This window comes from Equus caballus, chromosome 10 (assembly GCF_041296265.1).
Source record: "Equus caballus isolate H_3958 breed thoroughbred chromosome 10, TB-T2T, whole genome shotgun sequence".
NCBI lineage: Eukaryota > Metazoa > Chordata > Mammalia > Perissodactyla > Equidae > Equus > Equus caballus.
Genome location: NC_091693.1, coordinates 16,187,496 through 16,212,754, shown reverse-complemented (window position 1 = coordinate 16,212,754; position 25,259 = coordinate 16,187,496). Strand labels below are relative to the sequence as shown.

Sequence of the window (25,259 nt, the reverse complement as noted above, 5' to 3'; positions counted from 1 at the left end):
AAAATGCAAATCAAAATCACAATGAGGTACCACTTCAACCCACTAGGATGGCTGGAACAAAAAAGACAGGTCATAACAAGTGTGGGCAAGGATGTAGCGAATTTTGAACTATCATACAGATGAGCCACTAATGAATTCCTAACCTGCAGAAAGTGAGAGATAATAAATGATTGCTATTGTCTCAAGCCAGTAAATTTTGGGGTGATTTGTTACACAGCAATAGGTCACTAGCGCAGTGATCTTAAACACAACTGTATTACCAAGTATATTAAATATAAATGAAAATAAACACCCTAGTTACAGGGAGATATTGTCAGACTGGATGAGAAACAAGATCCTTTTATATACTCTGTTAGAAACACATTTTAAATATAAAATCAAAGAAGAATTTAAAATAAAAGAAATGCAGATGATGCACAAAGCAAACAGCAACCAAAAGAAAGAAAAAAGCTGGTGTGGCTATATTAATATCAAAGCAGACTTTAGATAGAAGTATTACGAGAGTTAAAAAGTGACAGTTCATAATTTAAGATGGGCTCATTAGGACCATACAACAATCCTAAACATGCATGCACCTAATAACATCCTCAAAAACATAAAGCAAAAGTTGACAGAACTAAAAGGAGAAGTGGACAAACCCACAATCAGAGTTGGAAATTTTAACATGCTTCATGCAGTAACTGACAGAAGAAGCAAAAAGTATATTTCAGAAAGAACATAGATTTGAACAGTATAATTCATCAATTTGAACTATCAACACATATAGAACGGTAGATCAAACAGCTGCAGAATATACATTCTTTCTAAGTGTATATGGCCTTTTTAGGTAGCTTCTGGTTTCCAGTTTCACATATAAGGAGCTTGGAAGTTGCCACTCTGTCTTAACAACAAATAAAAAGCTGAACAGAGATGAGGACACGGGGTGAAACACTGCCCCTAAGATTGGAAAGACGGAGAGGCAAATACAGGCAACCACAACTTTCCGGAGCAGAGACTCGTGGGCAGACACTGCCGCGGGAACCAGTGCTGGGGTGGGAAACCGGCACCGTGATTGATGAGGCTCAGTGTGGACAAGCGTGAGAGTTGAAAACTCTAGGGGAACCCAGTCATAGGAAGTTTTCCACAATTTGGGGATTTACCTCTAGGAGCTCAAGCCACTTCCCACAGTAAATATCAGAGAAAAATCCCCTTGTGTTCCTGGCAGGGGGACGGGGGAAAGGAGCATCTTGAAATTCATCAGAAGCACTCTGCTCTTCTTAACAAAGACTGCCCTGGAGGGACTAGTGACCCAGAGCCTAATCTTCTGGGATATTATCAGATTCTGACAGAGCAGGGTGTAGGGAAGGGAAATGCCCAATCTCAGCCCACACTAGCCACACTCTCCTGCTTAAGAAAGAGAAAAAAATTAAAAACACTTGTGAAGTTCACAATCTAGAGGCACTGGCTTACTAAATGACTGAGATCTAATCATGGGACTACAGAATGCACCACCCCCCCCAACTCACACCTCACCACCACGTTACGACAGACCTATTCAGTTCCTTTTACCCAGTACATCATGTCCGGCTATCAAGAAAAAATTACAAGGCATACCAAAAGGCAAAAAAACCCCCACAATTTGAAGAGACAGAGCGAGAATCAGAGCCAGACGTGGCAGGGGTGTTGGAATTATCAGACTGGGAATTTAAAACCGCTATGATTAAGGGCTCCAATGGATAACAGAGACAGCGTGCAAGGGCAGATGGGCAATGGAAGCAGACAGATGGAAATCTTAGGAAAGAACCAAGAAGAAATGCTAGAGATTAAAACCACTGTAATAAAAATGAAGAATGTCTTTGATGCTTACTTGCTAAGTAGGCACAGCTGAGGAAAGAATCTCTGCACTTCAGGCTATCTCAATAGAAACTTCCAGAACTGAAAAGCAAAGAGAACAAAGACTGAAAAAAACAAAACAGGACAGAACAGAATATCCAAGGACTGTAAGATGGCTACCAAAAGTGTAACACGTGCATAATGGAAACACCAGAAGGAAGAGAGAAAGGAACCGAAGAAATATTGGAAAGAATGACTGAGAACTTCCCCCCAAATAATGTCAGACACCAAACCACAGATCCAGGAAGCTCAGAGAACACCAAGCAGGATAAATGTAAAAAAAAAAAAAAAAAAAAAGACACCTTACCTAGAGAGGAACCAAGACAAGAGTTACATCTAACTTCTCTCCAGAAGCCATGCAAACAAGAAGACAGTGAAGTTGAGCATCGTTTCATATAGTTAAGGACTGTCTGTGTTTGTATCTCTGTGAAGTGTCTTTTCACTCCTTTACACATTTTAAAACATTGGGCTTTTAGTCTTTTTCTTTCTTTTTGAGGAAGATTAGCTCTGAGCTAACATCTGCTGCCAATCCTCCTCCTTTTTTTTTTTTTTTTTTTTTTGCTGAGGAAGAAGGGCCCTGAGCTAACACCCATGCCCATCTTCCTCTACTTTATATGTGGGATGCCTACCACAGCATGAATGCCAAGTGGTGCCATGTCTGCACCCGGGATCAGAACTGGAGAACCCCAGGCCACCAAAGCGGAATGCACGCACTTAACTGCTGTGCCACTGGGCCGGCCCCTAGTCTTTTCCGTATATATTAAGGAGATTCACATTTTGTGCATAAGTTGTAAATATTTTCTCTGAGATGGTCACATTTTTACTTTGCTCATGGAATCATCTTTTCCAAAGTAACTTCTAAATCTGCTTAAGTAGTTTTATTTTATTTTATTTTTATTATTTTATTTTATTGCTCCTGGATTTTCCCCACTATTTTATTATGAAAATTTTATTATGAAAAGGGTGAATTTTATGGTATGTGAATTATATCTCAATAAAAATAATTTTTAAAATGGAGACCCCCTAAGTATATGTATATATAATTAGATCCATTCCTCACACCATACACCTGCATAAACTCCAAATGAATCAGAAATCCTCATGTAAAAGAGAAACACACAACTAGAAGTGTACACGAATAGAAAAGTTGAAAGAAGTGTACAGTGAAAAAGCATGTATCTACCACTTAGGTTGTATTACTAACATTTTACCAGACTTGTCTTATCTCTATCTGCTCCATCTATCCCACTATCCACGAGTGAATTCATCTCACTTTTCAATGCATTTCAGAGGAAGCTTCAGACACTTTCCCTAAGGAATTCAGCCTGCATGTCATTAATAGTTCAATATTTATTAGCGATTCTTTTTGTTGTTGCTTTTAATTTTCAGTATTAATTAGAAACATTCTCCCACTCCCAAGATGGAGAAGAATTCATTCGTGTACACTTCTAGTTGCGTGTTTCTCTTTTACATGAAGATTTCTGATTCATTTGGAGTTTATGCAGGTGTATGGTGTGAGGAATGGATCTAATTATATATACATATACTTAGGGGGTCTCCATTTCAAAAATTATTTTTATTGAGATATAATTCACATACCATAAAATTCACCCTTTAAATGTGTACAATTCAGTGGATTTTAGGATATTCACAAAATTTTGCAACCATCACCGCTACAATTATATGTATATTTTTTGTTTTTCCCCAAACGCCACATATTGAATACTCCATCTTCCCATTAGAGGTTTGAGATCTGCAGTTGTCACCAAATGTGCAGGTGTTCGGGGGGTCCAGTTCTGTTCCATTGGCCTGCCTGTCTGTCTGTTCTCCCGGGTGGGACATCTTTGCTAACAACGACAGCTCTGGCCCGGGATTGGGGGGCGGGGGAGGATGGACAAGCGGCCACGCCTCTTCAATGCCTTTAATTCGCGAACTTCTCGTTAAGCCTGTTCGCCCACAGAGATGTCAACTTCACTCCCCAGCGCGAGAGAGAAAACCAACTGGGCAGCAGAGGCAGCAGGAAACTCTGGGAAGGAGAGGTACCAGGGATCAGGATGTGCCCCCATCTCCTCTCCTGTCTCCCCAGCCCAGGGTGGGGGACCTCCCCTCCCCTGGACGTCTCTCCGCTCTAAGGACTAGTGGACCGGAGCCAGGGAAGGTTCCCTCCAGCTCTCTGCCCGTGATTGCCCCGTGAAGGCACCTGCAAAGCGTGGCTCAGGCACCCAGGCGTTTGCGAGGTGAGGCCAAGAGTGTCCAGCGCCTCCCGAGCAAAGTCTTCGGCATTCTTTCCGAAGCTCACGTCACGGGTCATGTTTGTGGCAACCGTGTAGGGGCTCACTGTCTGCAGGAAGGAAGCCGGTAAAGAAAAGAAGTCCCCTCCCACCCCAGCCTACCCTCCCAGGCCCTCCCTGTGGGTCCCAGAGGCTTGCCTTCTAGCTGCAGTCCCACGTGGGTCCGAGTGTCTGCCCTGAGACCACGCCCCCTAGATGCCACGCCCCCTAGATGCCACGCCCCCTGGATGCCACGCCCCTAGATGCCACGCCTGGAGAGACCACGCCCTTAGACACCACGCCCCCCAGGAGGCCACGCCCCTAGATGCCATGCCAGAAACACTCCCCCAAGAGGCCACGCCCGTAAATGCCACGGTCCCAGGAGACCACGCCCCTACATGCCACTCTTCCAAGAGACCATGCCCCCCTGACACCACGCCCCCTAAGCAAAGCCACAGTTCTGAGCTCTGGTCACTCCAGCTATTCCAAATCACTATCCTCTTTCAGACATCTCTCTGCTCCTAGAAGCCTCCACTGTCCCTTAGCTCCTACCCCGTGTCCATGCCCCTCCCGTTCTGAGCTGCCACGTGCCTTCTGAGCCCCGCCCCTGCGGAGTCAGGTACCTGTACGTCGACGCCCTGAGAGAAGTACTCTGCGCCCACCGCCCGGGAGAAGCTTCGCACAAAGGCCTGTGGAGGAAGGAGAGGGAGGGTCCCAGGACCGAGAGCCGTCCCTGTGCAGAGCACTCCGTCCGTGGATCCAGCAGGCCCCGCTCCTCGCGGCCCAAGTCCTCACCTTAACACCTGAGCGCTTGCGTGTTCTGAGCCCTCTCTCTGTTCCCATACACGCACTCTCCAAGCCAGCCAGGCCAGTCTCTGAATTCCCAGACCTCCTTCCCACCTCACGTGCTCCCTTGACCCCAGCCTCCCTTTCTCTTAAAAAACAAACAGAAAAACCTAGCTTGCCCACTGGATTGTGTCCCAGATGTCTGTCTGACCTATGAACAGCTCCAGATTCAGGTGGCACACCTCTGTCTCACACATACACACATTCAGGACTTTTCCCCCAGAACCTTCAATGCCAGAATAAAGGGCTACAGCAGGAATCGAGAATGGCAGGACAGCCCTCGCCCTGGGTCTGTGGGTCTGGGTACCTTAGAGGCTGCATATGCTGCTAAAAATGGACAGGGTCTCCTGTCAGATAACGAAGAGATGTTGATGATGATGCCTTTGCCCCTGGAGGAGGAAGCATTCGTTGGAAGGTGATCAATGCCAACCGGAAATAGAGGGTCCAGGTGATTCCCCCACTGCCACCCCTTAGCCCGAGCCCTCATCTGAGAAACCTCAGAGGGACAGAGAAGAGTTGGAAACGTGGGTGGGACCAGCGGGGAACGGAAAAAGCCTGGAGGTTGGATGGGAGAGGATCCAGAGTGGAAGAGAAAGAGACTGCCTCTTACCTGGCGACCATCTGGGGCAGGACAATTGCAGTCATCTGTAGAGAAGAGTGGGGGAAACTCCACCTTTCCCTTTGCAATCCTTCCACCCGCCCAACGACTCCTGCTCCCTCCTCCAGTTCACTCCCTCCGCTCCCTTCAAGCCTCAGGGAATAGCCCCTAGCACCTTCTCCATGCCAGGTCCGGTGTGGAGGGATGCTGGGGACCACCCAGAGTAGTCAGAGCTACACTGACCGTGGACCCAGCGCCTCCTGGCCCAGACTCACCTGGACCACAGACATCACGTTGCAGTTTACAACATCCGAGAGTCTCTGGGGAAGAAAACAAAACCAATCATCACCAGCCCCGCCACAGCGCCCACCTTTTCTTATTTCCTAACTTAGTTTTACTTTAACACAACACATTTTGTAAAAGTAGCACCTACTGCACGTACCCTTTGACCCACCAACTCCACTTCCGGAAATTTATTCTTTTCCAAGATACTCACCCGTGTGGGCAGTGAATTTTCATCGCAACACTCTTTGTAGTCACACAGAACAGGAAACATCCTGAATGCTGATCAATAGCAAAGTGACTAAATAAATACAGTGTAGCCAATGGATGGATCGCTGGGCCGCAAGTAAAAAGAATGGGTCATGGGGTCACCCCGTGGCGAGTAGTTAAGTTCACGCGCCCGCTTCAGTGGCCTAGGGTTTCCCTGGTTTGGATTCTGGGCGTGGACATGGCACAGGTCATCAGGCCATGCTGAGGCGGCGTCCCACACAGAAGAACTAGAAGGACCTACAACTCAAATATACAACCATGTACTGGGGGACTTTGGGGAGAAGAAGAAGAAAAAACAAAAAGAAGATTGGCAACAGATGTTAGCTCAGGGCCAGTCTTTAAATAAAAAAAATAATAATAAAAAAGAATGGGCCAGCGATTTATTCTGATTAGAATGATCCCCAAAATACATGCCTACTTGTGAAAGGTGAAGTAGGAAGAAATAAAGTATTGACACTTTTCCAGATTTCCCCCTGTAGTCACTGTCCTTGCCTCCCCCTGGGTTACCCACTATGCTGACCTCTAATACGCTCTAGAATAGTTTTGTCTGGTTCTGACCTTCATATAAGCGGAGTCATACAGTATGTACCGTTTTATCTCTGGCTTCGTCTGCTAAACATTTTGTTTGTAAGATTCATCCATGTCGTGTGTAGCAGAAGTGCATTCATGTTCATTGCTGTAATTTTCCACTCGATGAATACAGCATGCTTTATTTATCTCATCGACTACTGACTGACATTTAGGTTGGGTCCAGTCTGGGGCTATCATAGATAATTTATCTAGGAACACTCTCGAATGTGTCTTTTGGAGCACCTGCGCACTCACACACCACCAGGAGTGAAATGGAGGGATGCTCGTGTACGCCTATTTCCAATCTTAGGCGGTATTGCAAAACAATTTCCCCAAATCGTCCAAATTTATATTCCCACGAGCAAAGCTTAAGAATTTCGGTTGTTCCACATCCCCAGCAGCACATAGTATCGTCAGTACTTTTAGGGTTAAACTTTTTAGTGGCTGTGTAGCTGTATCTCATTCTGGCTTGAATTTGGAGCTCCCTAATAAGAATGAGGCTAAATACATTTTCATGTGTTCACTGATCTCTTGGATTTCCTCTTTTGTAGGGTGGCTATTCAAATCTGATTCCCCTTCTTTAACTGGGTTGTTTGTACTTTAAAAAGATTTATATAACATATATAATATATAACATAATATAATAATATAATATATATTAATATAATATATAATATAAATAATATATTTATATATGATATATTAATATATATAACTTGTATATGACATATTAATATATGTAAATTCTAAATACAAGCCCCTTGGTGGTTACTTGCACTGCAAATATCTCCTCCCACTCTGTGGCTTGTCCCTTCACTCGCTTGTTTGTGACTTTGAATGAACAAGAGCTCTTAATATTAACGTAATCCAGTTTTCTGATCCCTTCCTTCATGGCTTATGCTTTTTGTTTTCTGTTTAAGAACTATTTCCCAGGCCAGCCTGGTGGCGCAGTGGTTAAGTGCGCACGTTCCACTTCAGTGGCCCAGGGTTCGCCGGTTTGGAACCCGGGTGCAGACATGGCACCACTTGGCACACCATGCTGTGGTAGGCGTCCCACATATAAAGTAGAGGAAGATGGGCACAGATGTTAGCTCAGGGCCAGTCTTCCTCAGCAAAAAGAGGAGGATTGGCAGCAGATGTTAGCTCAGGGCTAATCTGCCTCAAAAAAGAAAAGAAAAGAAAAGAAATATTTCCCAACTGTAATTATGTGAGGTGACAGGTGTGTTAACTAACCTTATTGTGGTCACCATTTCACAATATATATGTGTATCAAATCATCATGTCGTACACCCTAAACTTACACATTGTTATATGTCAGTTATATCGCGATAAAGCCAGGGAAAAAAAGACAAATATTTCCCTGCTCCATGGTCGTGAAGACATTCTCATAAGTTACCTAAATGTTTCTATGCCTCACCAGTCTGAGTTCGTAGTCAGATCCATGATCCAAGAGGAAATGACTTCTGGGTAGGGTGTGAGGTAGGGAACAAGTTTCCCTTTTTCCCAGATGCCCACATCCACTTTGATTGATTGACAGAGCCTCTTCCCCCTCACTGATCTGTAATACAGTCTTGCTATAATTTCGATGCCCATATATGTGGGAGTCTATTTCTGGACTCTCTTCTGCTCCACTCTTCTATTTCTCTATCATTGTACCAGTGTCACACCGTCTTATTTACTGTAGCTTCATAATAATTCTTGTCATCTGGTAGAACTTTTCTTCAAGATGTTCTTGGCCCTTTGCGTTGTCAATTTACACTAAAGAATCTGCTGGGAATTTGTCTAGGATAGCCCCGAATTCAGTGAGAGTTTCTTTACACACTGAACCTGCCAATTGATGTATATTGCCTACAATAGAGGTACTAAGTATGCCCCTCTTTTAATTTAGGTCTTTTAAAATTTCTCTTAGTGATGTTTTATAGTTTTCTGTAAGGAAAAGTGGTCTTACATATTTTATTTCAGATTAATGCCTAGATATTGGATGTCCTTACTGCCATGATAAATCTTGCCTCTTAAAAAAATTACTTTTTGTTGTTGTTGTTGAGGAAGCTTTGCCCTGAGCTAACATTCGCTGCCCATCTTCCTCTTTTTGTATGTGGGATGCCACCGCAGCATGGCCACTGACGGGTGAGTGGTGTAGTTCTGTGCCTGGGAAGTGAACCCGGGCCACTGAAGTGGAGCATGCTGAACTTAACCACTAGGTCACTGGGGCTGGCCCAAGAAATTACTTTTGAGGGACTGGCCTGGTGGTGCAGTGGTTAAGTGAGCACGTTCTGCTTTGGCGGCCTGGGGTTCACCAGTTCGGATCCCGGGTGAAGACATGGCACCGCTTGGCAGGCATCGCACATATAAAGTAGAGGAAGATGGACACGGATGTGAGCTCAGGGCCAGTCTTCCTCAGCAAAAAGAGGAGGATTGGCAGCAGATGTTAGCTCAGGGCTAATCTTCCTCAAAAAAAAAAAAAAAGAAATTACTTTCTAGTTGTTCATTACTGATATATAGACATAAAATTTGCTGAGTTGATTAATAAATAAATTCTTCTGGGTTTTCTACATAGAAAGTCTTATCATCTGCAAATAATGACAATTGTACTTCTTCCTTTCTTAGCCTTATATCTTTGATCTCCCATAAAATGTTAAATAGAGAGGTCATAGCAGACTTCCTTGTCTTGTTCCCAACCTCATGGAAAAAGCATTCAACATTTCACCATTCGGTATGATGCTAGTTGCAGGTTCTTTGAGGATTGTTTGCCAGATTAAGGCAGTTTTGTTCTATTCCTAGTTGCTTTTTAAAAAGTAATGAACATACATTAACTCTCAGCAATTGACTCTTACTTTCTCTGTATCTATGCAGATAATCATGTGGTTTTTCTCCCTTTTTTCTATTAATATGGTGAAGTATACAGATAGATTTTCAAATTCTGAATTATCCTTGCACTCTTGGAATAAAGCTCATTTGATCGTGATATTTAATTCTTTTTATGTATCACAGGCTTGGTGAGCTAATTATTTGGTCTAGGATATTTGCATTTATGTTCCTGAAGGAAATTAGGCTCTAATTTTTTCTTCCTTGTAATTTCCTTATTGGGAGTGGGTATGATGGTTGTATGCCCTCATAAAATGAGGCAGAAAGTGCATACTCTTTTTCTAGTCTTTGAAAGAGTTTAGATGAGATTGTTTTTACTTTGTGCTTAAATATTCGGTAGCTCACGGATAAAGACATCAGGGCCTGGAGCTTTTACTTACAGGAAGGTTTCATCTTTTTAAACTTGCTATTGAAGAATAGCATGGATGCTGAAATGTGCCCACACCATAGATGTAGAGCTCAATGAATTTTCACAAACTGGATACAGCTATGTGACCAGCATCCAGATTTAGAAAAACAGAATTAACAGCTCCCAAGGAGCCCCCACCCACGTACCCTTCCACACACTACCCCTCCAAGAGTAAACACTATTGTAAGGAGCTTTTACATGATGGGTTCAATTTCTTTAAAGATATAGCACTAGTTAGATATTCTATTTCTTTTTGTTTTTGTATACATTGTGTTTTCTAGGAAATAGCTCCAGTAATCTAAAATTTCAAATTTTTGCCATTATATCTTAGTAGGATCTTCTTACAGTTTTGATATCACCAAGGATATCCTCATTTTCATTTCTTTTTTTTTTTTTGAGGAAGATTAGCCCTGAGCTAACTGCTGCCAATCCTCCTCTTTTTGCTGAGGAAGACTGGCCCTGAGCTAAGATCCATGCCCATCTTCCTCTACTTTACACATGGGATGCCTATCACAGCATGACGTGCCAAACGGTGCCATGCCTGCACCCAGAATATGAACCGGCAAACCCCGGGCCACTGAAGTGGAACATGAGAACTTAACTGCTATGCCACCAGGCTGGCCCCTCATTTTCATTTCTGGCATTACTTATCTGTGCCTTCTCTCTCTCTCTCTCTTTTCCTGATCAATCTCGCAGAATTTTCTCAATTTTATTTGTCTTTCAGCTCAAATTTTTTACTTTCTAAATCCTGCTTTGAAAGTTTCTATGCAATTGCATTGGTGGTCATAGTGATCCTGGAATTTGATTTGTGCTTGATGTCTTTTGTCAGTACTGCACAATATTTAGCCATTATGTTTTTAATATTTACATCATGCCTATTTACTCCTTTTTGTATTATGGGACTCCAGTTACACACATATTGGGCATTTTCACAATACTTCATATATCTCTTATCCCTTTCCATGTTTTCTATCCTTTTGCCTCTCCAGGCAAGTGCCTGAGTATCTACTTCTGTCCTTACTTCCAGTTCACCAATTCTCTCTTCAATTGTGTCTGTTTCATTATGAAATCTATCCATAAAGTTGCTTTTCAATAAATGCATTTTTCAATCCTAGAATTTGAATTTTCTAAATTTCCAGTTTTCTGAGTAAATTCTCTGTTGTGATTTTTAGTATGTTGAATATATTAATCATAGTTATTTTAAAATCTATGCTGAACAAGACAACACAAAATGGCAGAGCAGGAAGTGCTAGGGGTCATTTCTTCCATCAAAGCAACTATTGAGCTGGAAAGAATAATTGGAATGAACTATTTTGGAACTCTGGGACCTGACTGGACACTTATAACGATCAGAGGAGTGCTTCATGGACAGGCTGCTGATCTTTCGTAAGTGAGTGGTGTGGGCAGAACACCCAGCATCCTCTACTTCTCAGCCCCACTGTGGTTTTGGGAATAGCATCTTGCATTCCTGAAGTAGCTGGCTAGTACCAGGGAGGGCAGTGAGGACCTTGTCCTCCAAAACTGTGAGCTTATGCATTTTGGTTGGTCTGGTGGTTCCCTAAGGGAAGGGTGCAGACACTTGCCTTGCCTTTGGCCATCTTAGAAGCAATGGCTTCCCCTGGCAGTATCTATTAGAAGATTTAAAGAGATAAGAAAGACACTACCCTCCTCTGCTTTTGGAGCCGGACACTTAAGGAAATATTTGTCAGGTCACTGGATGATCCCAGAGATAATGGAACAGAAACTCCAGTGACCACACACCACAAGAAGACACACTTTGCAAAAATAGTTTTTAAAAAGTCACAAATGACTTTTTCTCAGTAAGCAGAAGTCAGCAACCTCTGAGGAGTGAGGAAGTCAGATTTCAAGAGTTGACATATTTTAATACTCTGAATGTCCAGTTTTCAACAACAACAAAAAATACAAATAAAAAGGAAAGGGTGGCCCATACATAGCAAAAAAATAATTTCACAGAAACCATCCCTGAGAAAACCCAGAACTGGAATTACTAGTCAAACACGTTAAGCCAACTGTCTTAAATATACTCCACTTGTTAAAGAAAGCCATAGAAAAAAAAGAACTAACGGAGATGTTTAAAAAATGATATATGAACAAAATTAGAATTCAACAAAGAGAGAGAAATTATAAAAAAAAAAAAAAAGAACCAAACAGAAATTCTTCAGCTGAAAAGTTCAATAACTGAAATGAAAAATTCACTAGGGGGGTGTTCAACTGCACAATTGAGTGGGTGGAAGAAAAGATCAGCATTCTTGAAGATAAGAGAATTGAAAGTATCTGGCTGGAAGAGCAAAAGAGAAAGAAAAGAAGAAGAAAAATGAACAGAGTCTGAGGAACCTGTCAGACATCATCAAACAGCATTATACACATCATATAATAATAATATATAATATATAATATAATAATGACTGAAAACTTCTCAAATCTGATGAAACATACATATCCAAGAAGCTCAACAAACACCAAGCAGAATAAATTCAAGGAGATCCACACCAAGACACACTGTAGTCAAACTGTCGAAACCCAAAGAGAATTTTGAAGGCAGCAAGAAAGACGTCCTCATGATAAACAAATAGAATTAACAGCTTACTTCTCATCAGAAACCACAGAGGCCAGAAAGCAGTGGGATAACAGATTTAAAGTCCTAAAAAACAAAAGTACAAAATCCGTCAACCAAGAATTCGATGTCCAGCAAAACTATCCTTCAAGAATGAGGGGGAAAATGAAGACATTTCCAAATAAACAAAAGCTAAGGGAAATCATTATCTGTAGACCTGCTCTAACAAGAAATGCTAAAGGGAGTCCTTCAGTTTGAAAATAATCAAAAACTAGAAAATAATCAAAGCCATAAGAAGAAATAAAGAAACAGATTAAGATAACTACATAGGTAAGTAGAAAACCCACCACTGTTTTACTTTTGGTTTGTTACTCCTGTCTTTTCAGCATTATTGAAAAGGCAAATGTATAAAGTAATCATTATAAATTTGTATTATCTATGTTAATGGACACACAATGTATGAAGATGTGACAATAACAGTATAAACAAGGAGGGAGCATATGTATAGGAGCAGAGTGTTTGTACACAACTGAAAATAAGTTGGTATTATTAAAACTAGTTTGTTATAAGTTTAAGATGTTAACTGTAATACCCAAGGTAACTACTAAGAAAATAACTTTGAAAACACACAGAAAAGGAAAGAAGAAGGAAATCAAAATGGTACACTACAAAAATTCAACTAAATAAAAAAGTTATTAGGAATAGAGGGGAAATTAAGACATACAGAGAAGAAACAGCTAAATGGCAGAAGCAAATCTCTTCTTATCAATAATCACTTTTTACAAATAGATTAAACGCTTCTATTAAAAGACAGAAATCGACATATTGGACTTAAAAACGTCACCCAACTATATGTGTCTACAAGATATTCACTTTAGATACAAAGACACAGAGACATTTAAAGTAAAAAATTAGAAAAAAGATAGCCCATGCAAACAGTGATGGAAAGAGAACTCGGGTGGCTATAAATATGTCAGAAAAAATAGACACTAAGTTTCAAAAACAATGCAAAAAAAAAAAAGAAGGGCATTATACATATATATTTTTTTTTCCAGAAAGATTAGCCCTGAGCTAACATCTGCTGCCAATCCTCCTTTTTTTGCTGAGGAAGACTGGCCCTGAGCTAACATCTGTGCCCATCTTCCTCTACTTTGTATGTGGGATGCCTGCCACAGCATGGCTTGATAAGCGGTGCCATGTCCAAACCTGGGATCTGAACTGGTGAACCCCAGGTCACTGACAGAGAATGTGCAAACTTAACTGCTGCACCACTGGGACAGCCCCAGGGCATTATATTTTTTAAAAGTTCAATGCAGCAAGAAGATATAACAATTATAAATATATACAGACCTAACAACAGAGCCCCAAAATATATGAAGCAAAACACTACATACAAAAACCTCAAAATGGATCAAAGCTCTAAAGGTAAGAGCCAAAATTACAAAACTTTTGAAAGAAAACATAGGTGAAAAGCTTCATGACACTGAGTTTGGCAATGATTTCTTGGATATGACACCAAAAGCACCACAACCAAAGAAAAATAGATAAACTGTACTTCATCAAAATTAAAATGTTTTGTACATTAAAAGACACTATCAATGGAGTAAAATGGCAACTCACAAAATGGCAGAGAATGTTTGCAAATAATACATTTGATAAGGGATTAATATCCATAATACATATTGAACTTCTACAATTCTTAAACGCCAATGAGTCAAAAAAGAAATCACAAAGGAAATTAAAAAATATTTAGAGACAAATAAAAATGAAAATAAAAACACAACATAGCAAAACTTACGGGATGCAGGGAAAGCAGTGCTAAGGGGGAAACTTATAGCTGTAAATACTTCCATTAAAAGAAAAAAATATCTCAAATCGACAACTCTATACCTTCAGGAAGTAGGAAAAAAAATAACAAACTAAACCCAGAGCTAACAGAATAAAATAAATAATAAAGATTAGAGCAGAGAAAAATAAAAGAGAGAATAGAAAAATAACAAAGAAAATCAGTGAAACCGGAAGTTGCTTCTTTGAAAGGGTTAACAGAATTGACATTTATCTAGACTGACTAAGAGAAAAAGAAAAAACATTGAAATTAATAAAATCAGAAACAAAAGTGGGACATTACTACTGATTCTACAGAAGCAAAAAAGATGATAAGAGAGCACTACAGACAACTGCACGCCAAAAAATTGGATAATCTAGGTAAAATGGACAAATTCCTAGAAATACGAAACCTACTAAAAGCGAATCAGGAAGAAACAGAAAATCTGGATAGACTCGTAAGTAGTAAGGAGATTGAATCAGTAGCCAGTAATCAAAAATTTCCCAAGAAAGAAAATCCCTGGACAGACGGCTTCACTGATGAATTCTACCAAACATTTAAAGAGCTAATGCCAACCCTTCACAAACTCTTCCAACAAATTGAAGAGGAGAGAATACTTCCTAACTTCTGTAAGCCCAGCATTGCCCCGACACCAAAGTCAGACAAAGACATCAGAGGAAAAGAAATCAACAGACTGAGATCCCCTATAAACATTCACACAAAAAATCCTCAACAAAATACTAGCAAACTGATTTCATCAGCATATTAAAAGGATACACCATGACCCAGTGGGATTTACTCCTGGAATGCAAAGATGGTTCAACATATGAAAATTGATCAGTGTAATACAACACATTAATGGAATAAAGGGGAAAAGTCACAGGATCATCTCAATTGATGTAGAAAAAGCATTTGACAAAATTCAACACTCTTTCATGATTAATTAACAAATTAGGAATAAAAGGAAACTACTTCAACATAATAAAGATACGAATAACAAACATACGAAAAGCCCACAGCTAACATCATACCCAATGATGAAATACTGAAAGCATTTTCTGCTTTTTGCTGTTTCTATTCAACATAGTATGGGAAGTTCTAGCCAGAGCAATCAGGCAAGAAAAAAAAAAAAACAAAGGCATCCAAATTGGAAAGGAAGAAGCAAAGTTATCTGTTTGCACATGATCTTATATGTGGAAAATCCTTAAGATTTCACGCAAAAAAATGTGAGAACTATAAAGTGAATTCACAAAGCAGCAGGATACAAAAATCAACATTGAAAAATTAGTTGCGTTTCTATACACTAATGACGAACCATCCGAAAGGGAAGTTATGAAAACAATTCCATTTATGATAGCATCAAAAAGAATAAATATACTTAGGAATCAACTTAACCAAGGAGGAAAGACTCATATACAGAAAACCACAAAACATCACTGAAAGACATTAGAGAAGAGATAATTAATTGGAAAGACATCCCGCGGTCATGGATTGGAAGATTTCATACTGCTAAGACGTCATTACTACCCAAAGCGATCTACAGATTCAACACAATCTCTATCAAAATCCAAAGAGCATTTTCTGCAGAAATAGAAAAACTCACCCTAAAATTCATAGGGAATCTCAAGAGACCCTGAATAGCCAAACCAATCTTGCATGCATCATTTCCACTTCTGGGTATATGCCCCAAAGAATTAAAAGCAAGGACACAAACAGATATTTGTACCCCAATGTGCATAGCGGCATTATTCATAACAGCCCAAAGGTGGAAACAACCAGAGTGCCCATCAATGGAAGAGTGGATCAACAAATTGTGGTGTATCCATACAAGAGAATACTACTCAGCCTTCAAAAGGAAGGAAATTGTGATACATGCTACAACAGGGATAAGCCTTGAAAATATTATTCTAAATGAAATTTCAGGCACAAAAGGACAGATACTGTACGATTCCACTTATCCGAGGTACATAGTGTAGTCACATTCACAGAGACAGAAATTAGAATGGTGGCTTCCAGGAGCTGGGGCTAGGGAAGAAGGGGGAGGTATTGAAAAAGTTCTGGAGGTGGATGGTGGTGATGGTTTCACAACAATGTGAGTGTACAAAATGCCACTGACCTGTCCATGTAAATAAATGTAAAAATGGCCAATTTTATGTCTATTTGTCACAATTAAAAAATAAAAAGAAAATAAAAGGAATGAAGTTGTGATACTTGCTACAACAGGGATGAAATGGAAAACATTATGCTGAGTGAACTAAGCCAGACACAAAAGGAAAAATATTCTAGGATCCCACTGGTATTTAGAATCAGCAAATTCATAGAGACAGAAAGGACAGGGGTTGGGAGTAGGGAAGAATGAGGAGTTATGGTTTAATACATCCAGAGTTTCTGTTTGGATATTATATAAAGCTTACCACAATTTTAAAAAAATCTATGCTGATATTTCCATTATCTTGGTCACATGTGGACTAAATTACATGATGTATTATTTATTTTGTTTTCTGTCATGATTTTTCTCCTAAGATTCCTGGTTATATTTTGTCGAGTGCTGGATATTTAATACATAAAAAATCGTATGGCTAATTTGAGGCTCTGAACTATATTGTTTTCGTCTAAAGATGATGTGTTGGTTTTTTGTGCTTCCAGCCAGCTAAACTAGGGGGCGCTGAAATATCAGGTCACATTAATCCCGACGGGAATGGAATTCACTGGAAACTCTGTTTCAGTTCCCATGCAACCTAGTTTATTCTACTTTACCCCAACTCCTAATTGATAGTTTCTCAGGGTACCATCTTAAAACTTGGGATATTTCCCAAAGCTTTGAACTACATTATTCGTTGGAGCAAGAGTAGGTTGAAAGCTGTGCTTCGGTTCTTAAACTCTGAGCCACCTTGAAGTGAAATTTTGCTCCAAATGTCAAATTCCCTTCTTGGGTTCTCTCCTCCCTCAAATCTTGGTGCTAGGTTCTTCATTGCCTTCCTAGCTCTGTGATGTCTCCAGTTATTTTTTATAACATTGTATCCCGCTTTCCTAATGGTTCTCATTCACAGCGTTAGCCTCCAACAACTTCCTCTAATACCAGAAGCAGAATACCCAGCTACCCTCTCGTTACGTTTTATAAAATGAGCATATGTTTTCCTCTTGAAATAATAATATTTAAAATTTAAAAACCACCCTGATCTTCTGTTTTGTCTATGTCTAATAGTAATAGCCAACATTGATGGAGTGCACAACTTAGATTTATGTTCATTATTTCATTCCATTGTCATAACAGCTCTGTGAGCCCAGCAAAAATATTTATTTTCATTTTATAGACATGAAACTGAGGCTCAGAGAAATGAAGTCATGTATGCAAAGTTGCGTAACTGATAGAAAACAGAGCTGAAATTTTTACCATCCATGCACCCTTTCTCAGAATGCTACTGGAGGACATGCTCCAACAAAATGAGGGAGTAAACCGAAGGAAGCTATAACATGTGATAGAGAAAATAGGGGCTTCCTAGGAGAAAGATAAAGAGAGGTCCCAGGATTTGTGACACAGAGGGTAACCAGTCCAGACTGGAGCAGGACAGAAGGCTCTTGGAGAGATTCCTTCAAGAAGATGAAATTGCCTGGAACATTTTTATATTTTTGGATTACAATTCGGAGTTGAAGTAATGATAAGCACATAGCAATCCAAGCAGATGAAAAATCGAGGCAATCACTAACTCCAGGGAGAATAAAAAGTTGTTATAGAAAGGAAAACTACATGGCGCCACCATGGACAGCATTTTCAAATGCACAGTAATGTGATTCTGCAGCCACACCTATGAAACATTATCCTGGGGGATGGGAGGCCTGGGTGTGTGTTTGTGGTGGCGGCACCGGTGTCTGCGAACCAGAAATAATCCTCCTCTTCCGCTGGGGGTAGTCACCAGATAAGGGCTAAAGCTGAGAAATCAAGATGTACCCTCTAAACAGGATTATTTGAAAGGATGAATTATATACTTTTTCAGGTTGAAAGCGGTAGCTTCCAGGGCAGTGGTTCTCAGCCGGGTGGGGTTTTCTCCCCAGGGGATATTCGGGCGTGAGTGGAGCCATTTTCTGTTATCACAGCTGGAGGGCGGATGCTGCTGCCATGTGGTGGGTAGAGGCCAGGGATGCTGCTGAACAGCCTACAGGGCACAAGAGAGCCCCCACGACAAGGAACCATGAGCCCAAATGTCAGCAGGGTGGATGTTGAGAAACCCTGCTCTGTGGAATAGGAGATGAGAATGGCGTATGCCGTTTTCTTCAACAACCCTTGTAGAACTATTTGACTCTTTATAACTTTGATATAATTTAAAAGACAAAGAAAACAATTAATTTAACAACAGAGGTTGGCAGCAGAAACTGAGGTCCAAGTGACTACTGGACTCTCCTAAGAAATACCATGGGGCTATATGCACAGGTGATTAGGAGAAAAGAAGCTGTGGGTTCAAGAATGATCCCAAATAAAAATTTAGAAAGCCACACGCTCCACAAGGCAGGCACTGGTTTTCTCATGTGGGTCCCCTTTCCCACGTGGGTCCCCTTAGTGAGCACCAGGGAATAGGAAAGGGCAGAAGCAGGCTCAACTTGAACAGTCGTGCCGGTTGGGCACTGCACAAGGGCGCCCCGTCGAAGGAGACCGCCTTCACGTCCCAGACATCATAAGATCTGTAGGTTTTAAGACAATTTTCCAGCGGAAGGCAATAGAGTACCTTGTTCTAACATGGGTAGCGCACTGCGTGAGTTTTCCAACAGAGGGCAGTAGCGTGAGAGGAGGGGCTGGAGAGGCCAGTCCTGTCCTCGGTTTCACTCACTTTGGCGACATTGTCACAGTCGAGCAGTTTCTTGAAGCCAGGTGTATACAGCATGCCCACATTGTTCACTGAGCGAGAGGGGACAAATTGTCTGAGTCACTCCAACAGGCCCAGGGAGACCAGGTCGGGGCAGAGGGAGGGCCACCACAAAAGGGTCCCAGGTCACGGTGACCTTGGGGGCAGTGGAGGGAAGGGCTGCCCCCGAGCAGGCACGGGGACTTACCCAACACTCCGATCTCCAGGTCCTTCAGTCCTGCCTCGATGGCGCCGTAGATCTCCAGGCCCCCGGTGAAGTCGGCCTGGATGACTCGTGTGATCCTGCCATGAAGCCGCTCTGGGAAGCGGGGACAGCGGGAGCCAGACCCTCAGCTGGAATCCAGTCCCACCTCTGGCCCAACCCCATCCCTGTGCCTGTCCAGCCCAAGCCTCTGCCCCATGCCTTCCCAGGCCCCCGCCTCCGCCATGGCCGCGCCCCCGACCACTGGGGGCCCCGGCCCCGCCCCCGCCCAGACCACACCCCCGCCCCGCCCCTGACCACGCCCCCGCCCGCGCTGGCCACGCCCCACTCGCGCCCTGGCCACGCCCCCACCCTCTCGCCACGACCGCACCACGCCCCGACCACGCCCCCGCCCCCGCGATGGCCACGCCCAGACCACGCCCCCGCCCCCGCCGTAGCCGCGCCCCCGACCACGGGGAGGGCCCCGGCCACGCCCCCGCCCAGACCACGCCCCGGCCACGCCCCGCTCGCGCCCTGGCCACGCCCCCACCCTCTCGCCAAGGCCGCGCCACGCCTCTGACCACGCCCCCGCCCTGGCCGGGGTCTCGCCCCGGGCACTGTCCCCAACTTCCCCAGCGCGGCCCCCCCTGGCTCTCACCTATCTCCTTTGCCTCGTAGTCCAACTTGCTCAGGCTTCGACTGATGAGGACAATGTTCAGACCTCTCCTGGCGAGCTGCAGAGAATTCATCGATTGACTGATTGATTCGTTCTACAAAGATTTCGTGTGGTGCCTGCCCGGGGGCACCGTGTGGTAGGCGCTGCGGACGCAGAGGCGAACGAAAGAGAAAAAAGATGCCTGCGCTCCGGGGAAGGCGCAGTCCAGGCAGGCGGAGCAGGAAGCGCAGAGGCCTTTGCACAAAGGCTGGGAGGACAGCAGGAGTCCCGCGTGCCCTGGGGGCAGTGGCCCGTGGCACAGGAGCCCAGTGAGATAGGCAGGGGACCAGATCATAGGGCCTCGGATGCCCCGGTAAAGACTTTGGCTTTTATTTGCAGTGACAGAAAAGTCCAATAACTCAAGCGTTTGTTCCTTCCTTCCTTCAAATATTTGTTCAAGGTGTGTTTGCAGAGCACCTGCTCTTTGCTGGGTGGTGCTGGGGACACAAGGTACCCGTGGCAAATTCAGTCTCGCTCCCTCCTCTTCACCCTCCACTCGGCAGCCAGAGGGCTCTTTCTAAAGCACAAACCTGCCCCTACCTCTCCTGTCTTGACTCCCCAGGACCCTTGGGACAAAACCATGTTCCTCACCCTGGCTCCACGTGACCTGGTACCAGCTCTCTATGGGAGTCCAGGCACAACAGATGGTTCATCTAGCCCCACAAGTATCTCCTGGATTTTCCTGCCTCTGGGCCTTTGCACATGCTGCTCCTTCTGCCCTGAATGCCTTCCCCCTTGAAAGAGAGTTAGCAAATATTTGTGGAATGGGCGCCAAGTAGCATTTTGGCACACATCTGACCCTCTCCTCCTGTGTGTCTGAGGGTGATGTATTATGTGGAGCTCAGTGTCCATCAGCTTCGGAGAGAGGCCAGGCACAAACATCTCAACAGCTCCATGCATCTGAGAGGTTGGTGCTATGAAGGCCATTCATTCATTCCACAAACATTTGCATAGCATCTGCTTGTGCCTGGTCCTGTGCCGGTGGCCCTGACCAAGACAGTCCCAGCACTGCCCTCACGGGGCTCAGAGTGCAGAGGTGGGACAGACCAACTCTCAGCCAGCAATAACCCAGAGTGGCCATCAGGACTCGCTGACTTGCAACTAAACACAATCCTTTCCCTTTCCCCCAGGGTCACCCTTCTACTCCAGCCCTAGCTTCCCCTCCCTTCTTGCCCGCTGAAGGACATTGCTCCAGCTTTTCTCCCACCTTCCCCTGCATCACGACTTCTCGCTCTTCTGGATTATTCCCATCAGCATACAAATCTGCTGTGGTCTCTCCCACTTTCCCTGTCCAGGTGTTGCCCCATTTCTTCTCACCCCACCTGCTCCCTTCACTCAACATTCCAAGAAAGGATTGTCTACACTGTTCTCCTCCCGTACCCTCTCATACCCACTCCAGTCGGGCTCCTGCCCCGACCTTGCCACCCAAACCACTCTGGTCACCAATAACTTCCCCGTTGGTAAAGCAAATGCTGTATTCTCAGCACCTCCCAGCGGTGATTGACACGGTGATCACTGCCTCTTGCTGGAAACATTCTTTATGTGGCTTCCAACACCTCTTCTCCATCCCTTATACTCTGGTTTTCCTCCTACTTTGTCTCATTTCTTGTTCCTCCTCATCTTCCACGCCTCTTGACTTTGGATGGTCCAGGGAGCTCTTTGGGGTGATTCAGACTGTGCTCCCCTTCTCCATCTCCACCCACTCCCATGGCCATCTCATCTAGTCTCATGACTTTAAATGGCATCGCTATGTTGATGATGCTTACATTTATATCTCCACCCAGACTTCCCCTCGGGACTCCACAGTGCTATACCCAGCTGCATACTTTGCAACTTGGATACCTAATTGGTATCTCAAACTTAAAATGTCCAAAATTAAATTCCTGTCTGTTTTTCCCCAAACCTGGTCCTCCCTCAGTTCAACCCCATCTCAGTAATGGCAGCTCCATTCTTTGAGGTGTTCTGGCCAAAAATCTTGTAGTAGTTTATTTTGTGAGGCAAGCATTATCCTAATACCAAAACCCAAACAAAGATATTACAAGAAAAGAAACTCATAAGTTTACACACAAAAAATCCTCAACAAAATATTAGTAAATCCAATCCAGTGATATATAAAAAGGACCAAGTGGGATTTATCTCAGGAATGCAAGGTTGGTTCAACATTTGCAAAAATCAATCAATGTAATTTCCCATATAAACAGACTAAAGAAGAAAAACCATACGATCATTTCAATAGATACTGAAAAATTACTTGACAAAGGATAAAAACTCTCAGCAAGCTAGGGGTAGAAGGGACCTTCCTCAACCTTCTAAAGGGCACATAAGTAAATAAATGAGTAAATAAGTAAATGAAACCTAGAGCTAACATTACGTTTAATGGTTAAAGACTAAATGCCTTTCCCCCAAGATCAGGAATAAAGAAGGATCTTCACTCTCACCACTCCTTTCAACAGCATATTGAAGTTCCTAGCCAGTGCAATAAGGCATGAAAAGGAAATGAAAGGTATACAGACTGGAAAGGAAGAAATGATCTCTATTCACAGATGATGTAGAAAAATCCCAAGAAATCCACAAAAAATTTACAATAACCAAGAAGTGAGTTTAGCAAGGTTTCAGGTTACAAGGTAAAAAGCTGAGTCATACTCCACATCAAACCTTTCCGTATATCCTGTCAGCTTTATCTTCAAAATAATCCAGAATCCAAGAACTTCTACTTCTGTCACCCTGGTCTGAGTCATCACCATCTCCTGCTCGGGTTGTGCAAGAGCACCTTAGCTGATCTCCTACTTCCACCCTCACCCCCTACAGTATCATACCCCTCTTCTGCTCAGAACCCTCCCAGGATCCCACCTCACTCAGCAAATAGTAAGGTATCCACGATAACCTACCAGATTCCCCAGGATATGCCCTGAAATTGCATCTCTCTCCTCAACTCCTACGACTCCCCTATTCTTCTCACTCTGACACAATCACAGTGGCCACCTCTCTGCTTCTCTAACAAGCAGTTCTCCCTACCTCAGGGCCTTTGCACTGGCTGTTTCTTCTCCCTGGAAATCCCTTCTCCCAATTATCCACATAACTCCCTCCTTCACCTCCTTCAAGTCTTTTCTCCATTTCACCTTTTCAGTGACATCTTCTCTGATCATCCTATATAAAAATGGGAACCCACACATCCCCAGGATTCCCTGTTCTCCTTTCTTGATTGATTTTTCTCCTTAACCCTTGGCACCATTTGACACACTGTATATTTTATTTATTAATCTTATTTACACCTGTCTCCCCTCACTAGAACATAAATTCCATGAGGGCAAGTTCTTTTGGTTTTTTAAACCTAGTTTGTTCACTGCTGTACCCCCCAGGACCTGGAAGATGCCTGGCACGTAGAGGGGGTCAATAAATATGTTTTGAATGACTAAATCAGGGTGACAATGGGAAAATGTTGAGGGGCTGTAGAAGCCTGGAGACCAGAGGGAAGGCTTCCTGGAGGAGAGGACATCTGAAGGAACCAGATAAAGCATGCAGTTTTCAGTCTAGCAGGGGCAGCTGCTGCAAGCTAACAGACAGAAACTCCTAGCATTCCCTAGGCTGTAAGACATCATGACTCACCTCGTGCGCATAGGCTTTGCCAATGCCGCTGGTGGCTCCTGTCACCACTAGAGACGAGAGGAGGAGGGAGGGCAGGAGGAGGCAGCCACAGACTTTGCCCCAGCCCAAGCTCAGCCCACCCCAGATCCTTCCCCCTGCCGGCTCCTCCACTCTCCCTCCTGGCCCTTCTTGTGCCTTTTCTGGGTGCCTCCCTCGCCCTGGTCACCGCAGCCTTCACCTATCTTGCTTCCAGGAGTCCTCCAGCCTCTGTTCTGATCGGGGGTCCTCACCTGTCACCCGTCCTCATTCCTGCAGCCCCCACCCATACCCACTTGGCACAGAGCCCTGGCTCCTCACCTGCCCAGGCTCCATGTGCCCGGAGCCAAGGGGCGCCCCGGCGTGCCTGGGGCAGCAGGTAGACATAGACTAAGTGGCCCACCTCCCAGGTCACCCTCAGCAGCAGCCACAAGGCGGTAACCGCCCCCAGCGCCCTCAGCGCGTCCCACTCCGACTCCATCGCAGCCCCCAGCAACGGGTCACCAGACCTGAGGACAAAACTAGGAGGCTGCCTCCGGGAGCAGCGATTTGAACGCTGGCCTGCCAACTCCGGGTTAGCCCCGCCCACACTGCCAGTCAAGCCTTAGGCCCCCCCGCTTTATTCTGGCGGACAGGCCACGCCCATCAGCCCTAGCACCGCCCCTTGCCGTCTAATTAGGTCACATCTGGGCTTAACGCCCAGGTACCTTCCCGGACCAGAAGGTCTTATCTCCCCTCACCCTGCACGGCTGGGCAAAGGACACCCACAGACTCCCTCTCTGTTTGGGTCGCTGAACCCCTCTTAGCTGCAGGTGGTCTGACCTGATAATACCCATCCCAAGGGAGTTTTGTCAATAACACAGAGTTTGTAGGAAAAACGTGCCCTTCAGATTTTCTGCTGAGGCACAAGTCAAAGCCCTGACAGTGGGCTTACATGACCCCGCTCCTCATTTCCCCTTACAAAGTCTATATCTTTTGTTTTTTTTCACTTGTTCTGAGTGTTTATAATTATTGTGATAAAATATACACAGCAAAATTTACCATTTTAACCCTTTTTGTGTTTGTTTTTTTTTGTTGAGGAAGATTGGCCCTGGGCTAACATCTGTGCCCATCTTCCTCCATTTAGTATGTGGGATGCCACCACAGCATGGCTTGATGAGCAGTGTGTAAGTCCATGCTGGGGATTCAAACAACGAACCCCGGCTGCCCAAGCAGAACATGCGAACTTAACAGCTGCACCACTGGACCAGCCCCATATCTTAACAATATTAAGTGTTCCAATCCATGAACATGGGATGTCTTTCTATTTATTTGTGCCTTCTTTAATTTCTTTCAGTGATGTTTTATAGTTTTCAGTGTACAAGTTATTCACCTCCTTGGTTAAGTTTATTCCTATTTTTTTTTGATGCTATTGTAAATGAAATTGTTTTCTTAATTCATTTTTTTGGTGTGTTCATTGTTAGTGTGCAGAAACACAACTGATTTTTGTGTATCTATTTTG

At 43.6% G+C, this 25,259-nt stretch overlaps 1 protein-coding gene across 2 annotated transcripts; it reads right to left on the bottom strand.

The window, feature by feature from the left end:
* Positions 1–3,429: 3,429 nt before the first annotated feature.
* Positions 3,430–24,350, bottom strand: LOC100070719 (very-long-chain 3-oxoacyl-CoA reductase-B-like). 2 transcript variants are annotated; one of them, XM_023649889.2, is made up of 11 exons: positions 24,080–24,347; positions 23,744–23,790; positions 20,081–20,156; positions 19,429–19,539; positions 19,206–19,273; positions 5,862–5,906; positions 5,599–5,633; positions 5,296–5,377; positions 4,766–4,831; positions 4,073–4,213; positions 3,430–3,898 (listed from the first exon to the last, which is right to left on the bottom strand). In XM_023649889.2, the coding sequence occupies exons 1-11, from the start codon at positions 24,237–24,239 to the stop codon at positions 3,794–3,796; spliced, it is 936 nt and encodes a 311-aa protein (XP_023505657.1). In that variant the 5' UTR covers positions 24,240–24,347; the 3' UTR covers positions 3,430–3,793. The 2 variants fall into 2 exon arrangements, with proteins under 2 accessions (XP_023505657.1, XP_023505658.2); XM_023649890.2 differs by lacking the exon at positions 23,744–23,790 and having other exon boundaries at positions 24,080–24,350.
* Between the last annotated feature and the right edge of the window lie 909 nt (positions 24,351–25,259).

Bases quoted from the DNA above. Each gene is read 5' to 3' on its own strand.
- LOC100070719 (XM_023649889.2), bottom strand. From the start codon at position 24,239: ATGGAGTCGGAGTGGGACGCGCTGAGGGCGCTGGGGGCGGTTACCGCC. The intron at 23,791-24,079 runs GTGAGGAGCCAG...TCTCGTCTCTAG, and splicing joins GGCACATGGAGCCTGGGCAG to TGGTGACAGGAGCCACCAGC. The intron at 5,634-5,861 runs GTGAGTCTGGGC...TCTTCTCTACAG, and splicing joins ACGTGATGTCTGTGGTCCAG to ATGACTGCAATTGTCCTGCC.